The sequence below is a fragment of the Pezoporus wallicus genome, unplaced genomic scaffold (genome assembly GCF_028554395.1).
Source record: "Pezoporus wallicus isolate ANWC-B61680 ecotype Strahan unplaced genomic scaffold, APGP_CSIRO_Pwel_v1 contig_7227, whole genome shotgun sequence".
Lineage (NCBI taxonomy): Eukaryota > Metazoa > Chordata > Aves > Psittaciformes > Psittacidae > Pezoporus > Pezoporus wallicus.
Window position 1 is genome coordinate 1,029,058 of NW_026637191.1, and position 14,575 is coordinate 1,043,632.

The following is a 14,575-nucleotide window of genomic DNA, read 5'->3' on the forward strand; positions in this document are numbered from 1 at the left end:
GTGTACAAATTTCTGAATTTCCCCTGCCCTTTGATCTGAGATGTTTCCTGCAGCTGGCAGGCTCCTGCAGCTGGAGCTTGGGGCTGGTGCTTTCTTCCATCCCCACAGTGCAGCTCCATGGGACACAAGTCTTCGTGAGCCTTCAGTTGCAATCATACATCTCTATCTGCCTTCCTCTCTAGGTTCACTTCATGGACACACTAAATCTGTCTGTTTATTCCTCACATGACTACCTGTGCCAGTGCTGCACCACCCTCACAGGAAAGAACTTCATAATATCTAAATCTACCCTCTGTCAGTTTAAAGCCATTCCCCCTTGTCCTGTCCCTGCATGCCCTTGTCAAAAGCCCCTCTCCAGATTTCTTGTCAGCCTCTTTAGGCACTGGAAGCTGCTCTAAGATTCCCCAGAGCCATCTCTTCTCCAGGCTGAACAATCCCAGCTCTCTCAGCCTGTCTCCATAGCAGAGGTGCTCCAGCCCTCTGAGCATCTTAGTGGCCTCCATGGGACTCACTCCAACAGCTCCACATCCTTCTTATGTTGGGGGCCCCAGAGGTGGACGCAGTGCTGCAGGTAGAGTCTTACAAGAGCAGAGTGGAAGGGAAGACTCACCTCCCTTTTCCATTCCTGTTTCAAGAGCAGGTTTGGGTCAGCCTCCGCACGTGAAGCTGGCTTTGCTTCTTCCTCATCATTTGTCTCACTTCCATCAGGTGTTGCCTTCAATAGGCAGGGCAGCAGTTGTGTGGGACCACTTGCTGTGTTGAAGGCAAGCCTTGTTCCTGGCTTAGTGCTTGCAATGAGAAGTTACAGCGCTTCTCATCCAGAAAGTGGGTGATTTCTGAGGCTAAGACAGGGGGTGATTTTGTAAACCAGACCTGCTGCTCTGATGTCTGTCTGGAAAAGATGGAGTCTGGAACAGGCTGCCAGCACAACATGTCCAGAAACAGGTCTACACAAACATTTATGTGAAAGGAGAACTCATGTCTTGGACCCATCTGGACCATGGGTTTGCAAGCAGGCCTGTAGGTAGCAGTGTAGGTTGGCACAGAGCAGATAGCACACCTTTTCCCTCTTGATAGCAGGTATTTTGTTTAAAGGCTGTGACCCTGTCATGGCCTCATGGTCCTCATAGTCAGTGAATCCCTGAGGCAGGGGAAGGTTGTGCTTCCCAGGGAGCTGGAGGTGCCAAAGGGCAGGGGGTGAGAGGGAGAGCTGTGAGGGAGCCTTCAGCATCTATACCAACTGGTACATGCTTTAATCAAAGCACATTCACAGCAGGGAGCAGGTACACTGCCCAGGAATGGAGGGACAAAGTAAATGTGTGTTTTACTGCTCCAGACAAGGCTTTGTAGTATTTGAACTAAGCTGAAAACCCACAAGCCAGATGGGCTGGAAAAAAAAATGCTCAGAAGGAGGCTCTTTCCTGCAGACAGGCACTGCACGGTGTCTTTTCAAACCTTTCTCTCTAAACTGTATTTTACTTCTTGGAACGATACCTTTTTCCCAGTTTAGCCTGTGTTGTCATAGAACATTGCTTTAGAAAGTGGCCCTTTGGTATCTACTTGATATGCTCACTTTCAGAATTCCCATCATAAGGACTTGGCTGGTGCAGGTCCAGCACGAGCACCATGTACTTCACAGCAAAAGCATGGGATTTAGAAATGAGGGAGAGGAAGGTGCACGCACTTGTGGAGGACTGCAGTCAGAATAGCTCAGAAAGCCACAGAGCGGCCTTCATCTGATCCCTCTGTCCTATCCCTCACCAGGGGCTTTTGGGCATCTCCTGCATTCTCTACAAGTTATCCATGTTCCCTGGGCATTGGCCTGTGCTCAGGACCTGCTATGATACATGCAGGCATAAGTGAAAAATAAGAATGTTTTATTAATTTAGGGAATGTTTTATTAAGCAGTCTTTCTTTTTTTTCTTCTTTTTTTCTTCTTTTACTTGAATTATAAAATAATTTTTCATTTACTCTCCTGTGGAAAAAGTTATTTCAGCTTTTACATGTTCCACCAGATTCAGAAGGAGCTATTAAAGCCTTCAAAACAGCTGAGAACAGCATTTTGGTACCCATGAATGTCCCTGATTTAAGCTTTGATTCCTCACAGATTTGTCAGGTCTATAGACACAAGGTAAATCAGTGGAAAACTGGAACTATTTCTCACTGGTATGAGTCTGTGGTTTCTGTGTCTGGGGGGCTGAAAATAGCTTCTGATTATTTTTGCCTGTAGACAGGAGTTACAGTGCAGGCTGTATTTTGTCAGTCCTGGCATTCAAGGAAAGTAGCTGAGGGCAGGACAGCGTTGAGAGGTAATGCTCCTGTGAAGGAATGCTTTAAAGCAGAAAGCATCTTTCCCCATGACTCAGAACAAAGACCCATGACAGCTGAGTTTTCAGAAGGCACAAAAGGCAAGAGATGGTGGGCAATGTTTAAATCATCATTTCCCACATTTTTACCCGCCGCACAACAGCTTGTACCCCCTTAAGTAAGGGTCGATGGTGCCAAAGGCACCATGTGTGATCTAGAGACAAGCAGCTTCAGAGACAGCATTTCTATTTGTGTTGCACTAAGAGAGGAGTAAGAAATTGGCTCTAAAACTAACATAGTGTCTGGTTTAAACCCAGTCAGCCACACAGTTTCTACTCCCCCCCCCCCCCCAACTCTCCACTCACAGAGGGATGGGGAGGAGAATCGAAAGAATGTAACTCCCATGGGTTGAGATAAGAACAGTCCAATAACTAAGGTATAACACAAATCACTACTGCTACCACCAATAATAATAATGATAAGGGAAATAACAAGGGAAGAGAATACGATACCACCCGCTGAACGAGCCTGACCAAGCAGTGAGTGCTCTTCTGGGTAACTCTCAGTTACCTTCCCGGGCATGACGTGCTGTGGTATGGAATACCTCTTTGGTCAGTTTGGGTCAGGTGTCCTGTCTCTGCTTCCTCCCAGCTTCCCCTCCTCCCTGGCAGAGCATAAGGCTCACAAGGTCCTATGGCCAGTCTAAGCATTTGAGCAGTAACTAAAAACATCAGTGTTATCAGCTCTGTTCCCAGGCCAAAAGTCAAAAACACAGCGCTGCACCAGCTAGTAAGAAGGCTAAAAAATGACTGCTACTGCTGAACCCAGGACATATAGGCATGATGAGATGGGAACGATAATTAGACATGGCAGAAACATTCTCGTCAGCCTGGCGGAGCTTGCAGTGCCCTCTAATTCTCAAAGCTGTCACCTAAATGGCTGAGACAGAGGGGCAACCTCTGATAAGACCAATGGTGGAAGCTCACTGTGATGCACATCAGGCTTTTGCCATGGTCCTGTGACATTTCTGCCTTTGCACAGCAGTGTCTCTTCCCTGGGGAGTAAGCTTTACTCAGTGCCGAGGACTGGCAGTTCAGAGCTGTGGCTGATAGTTCAAGAGGCAGTGGGGCAATTAAAAGTCTTGCTCTTGCAAGATTGTGGAGATGAGAAAGGATGGGTCCTTGGGCATCACCAGCTCACTGTGCAGCAGTGCCAGGTATTCCTGCTCCAAAGGGTGCCTAACTTTTGCTGAAAGCAGTTGTTCACATGTCCAGCTGGATTTCTTAATGCAAAGCTCTGTGAAAAAAAAATATAACCACTTTGATAAACCTCCTGTTGCCATCTGCGTTTTGGTTTCAGGTTTTGAATTCTGAACTGATTTCTGAATTGGTATGATTCTCTCCCATTATGTGGCCATTACAGGCTGGATAAAATCAGCAAGCAGTCTGTTATTGAAAAAGGGTTTTAGTGCCAAATGCTAATAAAAAGGAAAGCCATAGCTTGCAGTGACAAAGGGCTAGCTGTGACCAGTGGTCCAAATGCACTGATGTACACTGTAATGACATATTGGCATATATAATGACATATCTGAGACACACAGGGAGGTAAGTATGTTTCATAGCTGGGGTTGATGAATCTTACTTGAACAACTTCAAGCAGCTGAAAACTTTCTCTCATAGTAGCATTGCACAGTCTTCCAATGTATGTCAGGTTGGACAGGGCTTTGAGAAGCCTGGTCTACTAGAAGGTGTCCCTGCCCATGGCAGGGAGTTGGAGCTAGATGATCTTTAAGGTCCCTTCCAACCCAAAACATTCTGTGATTCTATGTAGTCGACATATGCTGTCTGTGTATAAACTACTTCTTGATATGCAGCTATGACTGTAACAAGCAAGAAAGCCACCTGATGTCTCTGCAGTGCTAATTGTTGAACCGTCTCTTTTTTTTTTTCCTTTAAAGTCCCACCAAATTTGACTGTTCCTCAAGAAAAGTCACCCCTGGTCACCCGGGAAGGGGACACAATCGAGCTGCAGTGCCAGGTAACAGGGAAGCCCAAGCCCATCATTCTCTGGTCCCGAGCAGACAAGGAGGTTGTGATGCCAGATGGAGCAATGCAAACGGAGAGCTACGATGGGATCCTGAGGATAGTGAACGTGTCCAGGGAAATGACAGGAACCTACAGGTGCCAGACCAGCCAGTATAATGGGTTTAATGTGAAGCCCAGAGAAGCTTTGGTACAGCTCATTGTACAGTGTAAGTAGACCCTTATTTTTTTTCCCCTGTGGTTTTGCTGAGCAAAAGAAGTTGATTTATTTCTACCCTAAATACACAGAAGGAAGTCTTATGGTCATTACATTTTTCATGCTGTGTTGTTTGGCTCTCTAGTTCCCTGAGTCCATGATTATAATGTAAATGTACAAGTAAGAATTACGTAGGACCCCCATTTATATTAAAAAAAAAAAAAAAAGTGAGGTAGTCATTATTTTTCCAATGCCTAGCTTTAAGTTTCTTGACACAGGAGCAAGCACAAGAGATAGGACAACATATTTCTGTAAATGCAGATCTGATACTGATCTCGTTTGTTGATATTATGTAAAACAAGAAGAAAAAAATGAGTGAAAGAGCTGTTCTATCTTAGCTGATCTGCATGCAGATCTGCATTGTCTGCTCTGTCTTTGCAAACCAGCAGCATCAGGAATGGGAAGGAAAATATAAGAGAAAATAATTATTTTGCAAATGTTCAGTGTTTATTATTGGAAAATGAAAAGTCTGGTTTGATATGTTTTATGGGGAATAATGAGGCATTCTTTGTTGCTGTGTATCTGATAAAGTTGTTCACTAAATGAGTTTCATGTCTGTTGTATTGTTGGTACTTATTCTTACTTTTTTATAAAGTGACTTGTATAGCCCTCATTTATTCTAGTTTCAGATGCCCAAATATTGTGGCAGATTTGCTTTTTAGCAATGTTCTGTGCTCAGCACAACTGACCTCTTTTGGGGCCTCTAGGGATAAGATGCTGCAATGTACATAGTTATTACTAATAATCAACTGATTTGTTTTTTAACAAGGTCTGTTGTATAACAAATTATTTATGCGCTTGATTACTTGTTGTGATATTTGCAGTGCTTTCATCAGAGCTATTTACTGGTGTTCAGGCATAGCTTTTCATCAAAGCGTGCTACTGTCCCAAGCACCTATCACGTGTATTGATGCAAACTGGAGCCTTCTTGCTTGGGCTTCTCCTTGTTGTGGGTTCATCTGCATTAGAACTGGCATCATCCTACCTGCACTGATGTATCTGAACTGGGAGCAGAGATGTCTGGCTCCCTCTCTAGAGGTTGCAGAAAATTGCTTGGATCTTAGATCATTCTGCAGAGAGGTCTTCCCCTAGAGCATAAAAGGAACATCGGGGTATTAGTTTCCTACAGAAGGCACTTTTAAAACAGATGGATTGCTGTAGGGAAGATGGGCTCCTATACGAACAGGCTGGACCAGACATTATTCAGAGCTGTGGTAGCACTAGGGAGAACTTACTCGCAAAAGAATTTTTACTCAGGTACTCCTAGCATTACTAGTGTTTATGCCAGTGATGGTTTTTATGGTTATCATCGCTAGGACTACCTCTGACAACACACATTTTTGCTTTCAGATCTCCTATAACAAGCCATCATCATTGTAAGTGTTTAATTTTACCTGCACAGAAAAGGTGGTTTACAGAAAGTGAACATCATGAAAAGACAGAAGATAAAAGACATGGAAGGGCAGACTATAGGATATATGGAGAGTCTATCCTGTAAATGGGCATGCCACCAGGGCATAGGTCATTGTCAGAGCTGGTAGAGCTTGTGGAACTGTGTCCTGGACACCACTCCCCCACCACCCGCCCCCCACCCCCCAGCATGAATGGTGCAAGAGGAGGGTCGATGCCGGAGAAAACACAGAGAGCAGCAGCACAATTGCAGGGGTTTTCGGTTGCTTCAGTTGATCAGGTGTATTCACAGAGGCTGGATGTGGTATGCTCTGGCTGCTGCAGCTTTGCTGGGACCTGTCTTTGCCATCTCTTGCAAATGTGAAAAACCCAAGAAAAGATTAATGCATACAGTTGTAACTTCAAGAAAATCCTTGTTGTGAATACTTGCAGTAATACTCCCAGCCTGTGGCTCTTGAGACATGGGGTTGGACAGCTTGGAAGACAGTAACAGCGTGGCTCATAAAAATGATTGACTGAAACTACTTCCTCATAGATCAGTGGTGATCTCAGCCATCACATCTGAACAGTGGTGGCTGAGAAAGGTGATAATATGCAAGATTTTTTAATAGCTTGGACTGAAGATTGGCCTGTGTGATGGCTGCAGTCCTTCATGATCTTGAATGGCAGAGAGGAAACATGAATAATAAACTCAGTAAACGCTGATTTGCAGAGTCCCTGTGAATCTCTGAATAAGAACCATTGTACAGTGGAGGAATGGTTGTCATGAATAAGGAGGAGGGAAAGCGGCATCTCTCCTTTCCTGTCATGATTTGCTTTGAGAACTAGAGAAGATTTTGTTTCTAGATGCATCAGTCCTCCATCTTAGCCATTTTGTTCATGTTCTTTTGTTGTCAGTGTACATCATCTTTTCCATATGTCTACAGAGTCCAGCATGATTATTACAGCATTCTAATTTGAGGTTTTTGTGATGATGTGTGGAGGATGGCCACATGGATAATGGACATGCGGATAATGCAGGCTTCCTCAGGTAATTTAGTTCATGTATGTGGAGGGTGTTCCCGGTGAAGCAAGAGCTTCAGTAGGAAATCCCTGGAGGTAAATCCAGTCCAGCAGTTACAAACAGCAAAACCCCAAAGTAACATCTGGGGCAAGCTAGCCATCCCATCCCCACTGCCAAGAATTTCTTGTCTAAAGTTTTTAAAGATTTTCTTTTTTTCTTTCTAAAGTTGTTGGAGAGCTTCATGAGCCCAGAGGAGCCCTGTTTCATGTTTTCAGATAATAAAAGCAATTTTCAGCTTTGTTTTTTTAGTTGGGCTTTTTTTTTTTGTGTGTGTGTGTGGCTTTTTTGTGGTTTTTTTTTGTTGATGTTTTTGTTGTTATTTTAAATCCTTAGAAGCTCAGTTCACTTGGGGATACTGGACGAACAAGTATTCAGAAGCACTCTTGACATGGCTCTATATAACAGCTGTAATGTGTCCCACATTTTGCCCTGCAAGACTTCAGTTCGAGTCTTTCGCAGTCATAGAAACTCTTCTGATTATCCAGCGAGGTCTGTATCATTTATACTGGTCTCCATTTCAAAGCTTTTGAGCAGACACTGCTATTTTTCTCATAAGGGAGGCAATCATGCATTTGTGTTACAGGAAGAGATGGTTGAGTCCGGTTTCTTGGGGAATGTTTCCCAGGATGTGGACGAGGATTTACCACCAGCTTTACTTCTTCAGGACCTAAGCTGGTCCTGATGGTCCCAGAGGGTGACTCCTGCTGACTTCCAAAGGCTGGTGGATGCACTGCTTGCACTGCTATTCCTTTACATTATTTTACTGGTAGGAAAAAAGCTTCATTTTTATGTATTTTTTGTATTGCATTAGATGCAGCCATTTACATATTCTGAAAGAGATGAGAGAAACAACTTTAAAATGGTTATAACAAGCAGCAGTATAACAGGTATTTACAGATTTTTCTTTAATCTGCTCATTTAGATTTCTGCTCATTCAGATCTTAGCAAGTGACAACTTGGAGACAAATGGACAAAGCAGATATTATGTAATGCTTTGATTGTTTTTTTTGTGGGAGGAAAGTACATGTGTTCATATTGACTTCAGCATCATTCTCATAACTAGCATAGCATTTATTCAGTTGTCATAAAAATCAGTTCTTTTCAGTAATTTTGTAGTCTTTACTTTAGATGCTTCTGTGAGCTATAAACAGGGAAAAAGATATTTAATTAAACATTTATATAACAACTTACTGATTTCATTTTGTGTATGGTGTCTGGGAATGCAAGCAGATCCATTCATGGACGTTGGTAGCTGGGTACATTCCCATTCTCCGGCACATCTTAAGGGTTTTTACTTGTGAGAGTAGAACTTTCTGTCTCACCAAAGTAGTGTCACAGGGCAAATCTTTCAGTGGAACTACTGCTCTAGGTCATATCTATTGGCTCAAACTAAAGAAGAATCAAATATAAATTCAAAGATAAAGGCTTTTTTTTTTTTTTTCCCCTAAATTTGACCCTCTCTGTTCATGTGACCAGTTTTAACAGGGTCTTTCTGTGCCTCACCTCTTTTCCTCTTCAGCCCCTTTAACCCTGTGCTCAGTGGTGTCAGGACCCTAGACTGTGAGTTTTCTAGGAAACCATGCTTTGTTTTATGTGCTTTGACACGGTTTGGCCTCAAATTGTGGTGTAAGAATTTTGATATTTCATGTTTACCATCAAATTCTAATAGGAAAATGAAAATGCATGATGGAGAAACCAAGAGTAAAGGAAGACTCATCTCCCCTAGCCCAGGTGTGTTGGACAAGAATTGGTTGGTGTGCTTTTTGTTACACTTTGAGTCACGTCATCCTTGTCGTGTCCTGAAGTGATTGCTCAACAGTGAAATACAGCAAAAGAGGTACTGTTTTGAGGTCTAAGTGAGTAGGCCTTAGAGAGAAATTTAGCTTAAAATTTTACCCATCTGAATGTTAGGTACCTGTGCTCCCTGGGTGGCTATGGAGAGCAAAGCATCCACAGAAAGCAGCAGAGCCCGTCTTACAGAAATTGTCTGGAATTGCTTTTCTTTGTTCCAGTTCCCTATCTCTAAAATAGAACTAGCGGTTCCTACCCTAGAGGTTTTGGAGATGAGATTCTGAGGTTGCTGTAGTAATGAAAGATTTGTAATATCTGATTTGATCAATAAACCTAGTATCCTTTGCTTATTGCTATTATTATCCTGTGGTGTTGTCCTGAGTTCAGCAGTAGCAGTCATGTTTCTCCTTCATGGTAGCTGTTGCAGTGCTGTGTTTTGACTTCCAGCCTGGGAACAGTGTTGGTGAAACCGATGTTTTCAGTTGTTGCTAAGTGGTGTTTACCCTGACCAAGGACTTTGTGAGGCTCATGCTCTGCCAGGGAGGAGGGGAAGCCGTGAGGAAGCAGAGACGTGGCACCTGACCCAGGCTAGCCAAAGAGGTATTCCATACCACAGCACGTCATGCCCAGGGTGGGGGGTAACTGGGAGTTACCCGGAAGGACACGGGCTTCTGGGTGGGACTCGTTTCTTGGCCGGTGGTATCATATTCTCTTCCCTTGTTATTTTCTCTTATCACTGTTGTTGTTGGTAGTAGCGGTGGTGATTTGTGTTGTACATTGGTTGCTGGACTGTTCTTGTCTCAACCCGTGGGAGTTGCGCTCTTTTCGATTCTCCTCTCCGTCCCTCCGGGAGTAGGGGGAGGGAAAGAAGGAGGGGAGTGAGTGAACGAGTTACCTGACTGGGTTTAAACCACAACAGGTGTTTTCTTAGGTGTGTTGGCATTCATCACAAGCTGTGGTCTTTACTGACTTTGAAATTCATTGTTTGGCAGATTTTATGAATGCTGCTAACTTTTCTTGGAGAGAAGAGCTAAACACCTTCACTGGGATTTGGTTGGTGGTGTTATTGTAGTGTCCACCTCCCCTAGGAGATTGGGAAGAATAAAAGTCCACTTTGTAAGGTTATTAATTTCTTGCTCCTTTCCCACAGAAAGATGAAGCTAGTCATGATGCTAGGGACAGACCTGAAGGTGATGTTTCATCATAGATAAGCCATCAACAGAGCCTGGTCTGTGAAGTCTTTCTGCCAGTCCCTGTGCAAGCAAGGACAGCACTTGGAGAGCAGAGATTTTCTCAGGACCCATGGATGTTGTCTTGGTGTCTCTGCCCTGGAGAGGAGGCGGCAACAGCAAACAGCCTGGTTTGCTGTGCAGCCAGCTCCTCTGAGCCTTTGCAGGGAGTTTCTACATGTTTTTCACCCATGTCCAGGCTCTTTTGAAGGTGCTCTCGTCTATAGTATGGTCAATGTAAGAGCCCTTCAGAGAATGGCATTTATCCTTCCGTATCTTCCTTCCACATCTTCGAGAGTTTTTTGCTCCCCAAGGGCAATGGTGGAAGGGTATTTTCTGTGTCCAGGAGGATCCCTTCAGCAGGCTGAAATGGCATAAGCAGTTTACTGGGAGGGCTGGGCTAACCAAGCAAAATCAGTCTGGCAGAGCAGCAGTTCCAGCGTTTAACTAGTTTATCTCCCAAGCATTGTTTGCTGCATGCCTGTGAGTGGGAAAGGGAAGCTGTGCAGGGCAGATGAAGCACATATGTGACTGTTGAGCTACGGGTGATGGCTCACGGTGACTAAAAGTGCTCATGCAACAGCACTGTTGACGTTGTTTCTTGGTGCTGCAAGACACACTGTTCATTTCCCTGAAAGCAGGTGATCAAAGATGAAAGGTGTTGGTCCAGACAGAGTCCCAGCTCCTCCTAAAGCTTGTGCCTGCCCTTAGAGGACCCATGAGAAGCCCCACCAGCCATGAACCTTCCTGCCACAAGCCCAGGAAGGTCTCTAGGATGTGGCATCTTTCCTCTGAGTTGAGAGGGTAGCATCTGAAATGAAAGGGCTCCTGAAGGTGATTTGCCGTAGCTTAGTTTTGGAAGGGCACCAAGACAGACAAGTGGAAAGTGGGAATTGCATGTGGTGACAGCACTCTGAGTGCTGCATCTGTTCGCCGACCATTTTCTTGTGTGCAAATTTGGATATATAAAAGTTAAAAAAAATTAATTTATGCCTGCTGTTGGCAAACAGGTGCAATCCAGTAATAATTTAAATGCACCACTTTTATTGCTAGAAGAGAATGCTCAGGAAATAAAAATGCCATCAGGTACAATATAATCAAATGTTTACATCGTGTACGTTATCAAATGATGATAGCAGAAAGGACAGAATCATTTTTCACAGTGGACTTTGCTGGATGTTGGGCTTGCATTTTATATGCTCCAGTTTTACTTTGGTGCTACATAAAATATTGTTTATAATATAAACTACTTTCCAAATGCATTGGTTTCCAAGTACTTGTAAAGCCTCTTAAAACATCAAAATTATTTCATAGTAACCTGGTTGGCATAGCAGTTGGCTCTATTGTGAGGGTCTGAATTTTTATTTCAATTTGAGTTTTAGTTTGTATGTCATTTCTATTCAGTAATAAATTCTAAACAACTAATGAAATGATGCTGAAGGGGGGGATATTCTTTGGGGATTATATTTGAAAAGTAACAGAGCTAATTAGTAAGAAATATAAGGCTGAGTTATGATCTCAGATGCATCATTGCAAATCTGGAGTGTACTGGTGGGGCATAAATTAGTTGCACAGGTTTTCCATTGGCAGGAGAGTTGCGAACTGGGTCTGCTTTGATTTGGTTCTAGATATTATTTGCAGTTGAAGATGGGAAAAAATAACCTTTCATGCTTTAGGTAATTTGGCAGCTCATAAAAAATGCCATATCTATTCTGTCTAAATATGTGCCTGATGAAATATTAATATATAAATATTATATAAATAATTAAATAAAAGTTTTTTGCAAAAGAAAGGAATGAAGTGTTCTCTATCCAAAATAGAGCTAGAATTAATGAGCTTAAAGCTCATGGAGATTTAGGAAACTAATTGTGAGAAACTTTTTAACAGGGAGGGTAGGTAATCCCTGCAGTAATCTGCCAGGACACTTACAGACTCTGAGTCCATGGATGGGGGATTTCCTGTCTGGATGGACAAAGCCCTGCAGGGTGTGGAGATGGGCAGGAAGGGGTTCAGGGACCAGGATCACTACTTTACTTTGGAGACGGTCACAGTGAGGTCCAGCGCCAGAGAAACACGTCCTGTGGTACCTGGGGCCATGACAACAGCTCATTACCTAGGAAGATTTTTGCACTCCAAGTTCTTCATTGGTATTGCTGGGCAGAGCCAGGTGAGTTAATGGTATTGTTTCATGACTGGGCATCAGGAGGGCAAGTAAAACTCAGAGGGTGAAACCTAGATTTTTCAAGTCTTCTTATAAAATTTTCACTATGAAAACTTATTAAAAACGTTATAATCAGAAAATCTCCGTGGGTTAGAATAGTAACTGAATGGGGGAAATGTCTTCATTTTTAAATAATCACTAAAATCTATTTTTAGGCAGGTTGAAAGTATAATGGAAATCAGTATTTATGTTTTACATTCATATTATTTACATCAGTTATACTTTTTTTTTCCTCCCGTTATGATTAAGGGTTTGAGTGGAAGAAGTTGATTGGTATTAGGACAAGTGTTATATAACACAATGCATTCCCCGACTGAGGCTTACTGCTTTCTAAACAACTTCCTTCTCTGTAGATACGGTTTGGTTTTGATTTAGGCTGTTCGTGTTGGGAGAGAGGGCAAGCTAGAACAGGGCTAGAACGGGCCCTTGCTACTTTCATGTTTCTGGGCCATTTTTCATGTCTTTTTGGAGTATGGGAAGAAATAAATGACCCTAACAACTTTAAAACTTCAAATTAGATGTCGCTCCCATTTACCTTTATCATTTTAGTTTGCCTTCTGAAGTTGCTTTCACCATCCTGGTGCGTTGTGCTGGATCCTCATCCCTGGGTTACAGATTTTCCCAGGGTTGGTCTCATATGACAGAGATCCATGCTGCCTACCTGAGTTTAAAGATTCCATCTGCCCTATGGTGATATATATTTAGGCAGTCCAGATACTGTGACAAATGCCCTTCTGTTTAACCTATGGGTAGAATTCACAGCTCCTTGATTATTAGTCTAGAAATTTTCCAGATTATTTTTTTTCCTAGTTTTTTTTTTTTTTTTCCCAGAAAACTCTCTTAGTACTTTTATATAAAACTATATCTTCTGTAAAATCCTCAGTGAAAGCTGATAGAGAATGATTTCAGCATAGTGCATAAGCAGTCATGGCTTTCTATTTACTTTATCTGAATAGAGCAAGGGAGGAAAAATTGATGGAAATAGTGGATAGCTTGGTGAGCAAAGCAAAATACTAGGAGCTTTTTGGCATTTAGCAGGGTCAAAGGCAATGTGTGTCTAGTGACCTGGAGAGGTAATGAATATGCAAACACTGGCAACATGGAAAGTTGTAAATGAGAATGAGATAATTTGATTTTTTTTCTTATTTAATATTAAAACTATAGCCACTGTATCTCCAGAGTTATATCTTTTTCTTACTGGAAATTCCAAAAGACAGCATCGCAGCAAGTACCCCAGAACCTGAAGGATAAACACTGATGTTACTGGGAAAACTTGAATTATTCATAGACATTTCTTTTAAACAATTGGTCATGTAGAAGATAGTCTTACACCACAGAGCATTTCACAGCACTGTCTGAGGGCAAGACCAAAGACAGTCTTCTAGACAAAATGTTTTTTGTTTTTTTTAAGAAGTGAGAATGGGAGGAGGAATATAATTGCATGTGAATGTTGCATAGCTAGATTTTTAAACAAAGAATCAGAAGAGGGTGTTTTTGAATGCTCTGCTTCTGGAGATAGCATACAGGATCTGAGTAGTCAAATTGATAATCCTGTGAGAAAGACACTTCTTTGAGGTTTGTTCACAGAAACTTGCTCTCTCTTAACTATGGTAGCTTTTTGCTGACACTGACATATATCAGTACTTCCAGCAGTTTCAAGGTAGCTCCATGAAGTTAGGCCATCCCCTTGAAACTCAAGAGGGGCACGGTTAGCATGAAGCAAACAGCATCTGTGTTCCATTAAAAACCTTCAGCTCACAAAAACGGTAGGTTGAAATGAGGTAGAGTTTGGGTTTGATTCACGCTGATGCAAGAAGATTGTGTCCCTCCAGAGCACATTGAATGCTCTGATCTTAAATGCTGCCAAGCTGGGCAGGAAGCCTCTAGTGTAAATGTAAACCTCTGAAAGTCGGGAAGATCATATATATGCATCTTTTTACTTTTTATATCAAATAAGACCAGCAGCAACTTTCTGTGATGTTTCACCCTGCTTCTCCCAAGCATGGTCTTTAGGATTGGATAAGCAATGGAAGTGATCCTAGCCTTTTATCTGTAATCATGTTGAGTTTAAAATTCAGTCCAGACTTCCACTGAACCTGAAAGACCCCAAATTTGTGGCTAGGCACTGACAACTAACCAAGTCATCAGGACTTGGCATTTCAGTTCTTGGAGGTGCTAATCATGGAAGTCGCCACCACCTTCCTCCTTATTTCTGTCTCCTTTTCATTAGGCTCTTTGCAGGGTTGTATTGTCCAA

General features: G+C 42.6%; 1 protein-coding gene across 1 annotated transcript in view; it reads left to right on the forward strand.

Moving 5' to 3' along the window:
• Positions 1–14,575, forward strand: part of MDGA2 (MAM domain containing glycosylphosphatidylinositol anchor 2) — a 375,792-nt gene that overhangs the window by 250,859 nt on the left and 110,358 nt on the right. Inside the window, exon 8 of the mRNA XM_057403838.1 lies at positions 4,265–4,558. Coding sequence (XP_057259821.1) covers positions 4,265–4,558 — 294 coding nt within the window. The remainder of the gene's footprint in view (positions 1–4,264; positions 4,559–14,575) is intronic.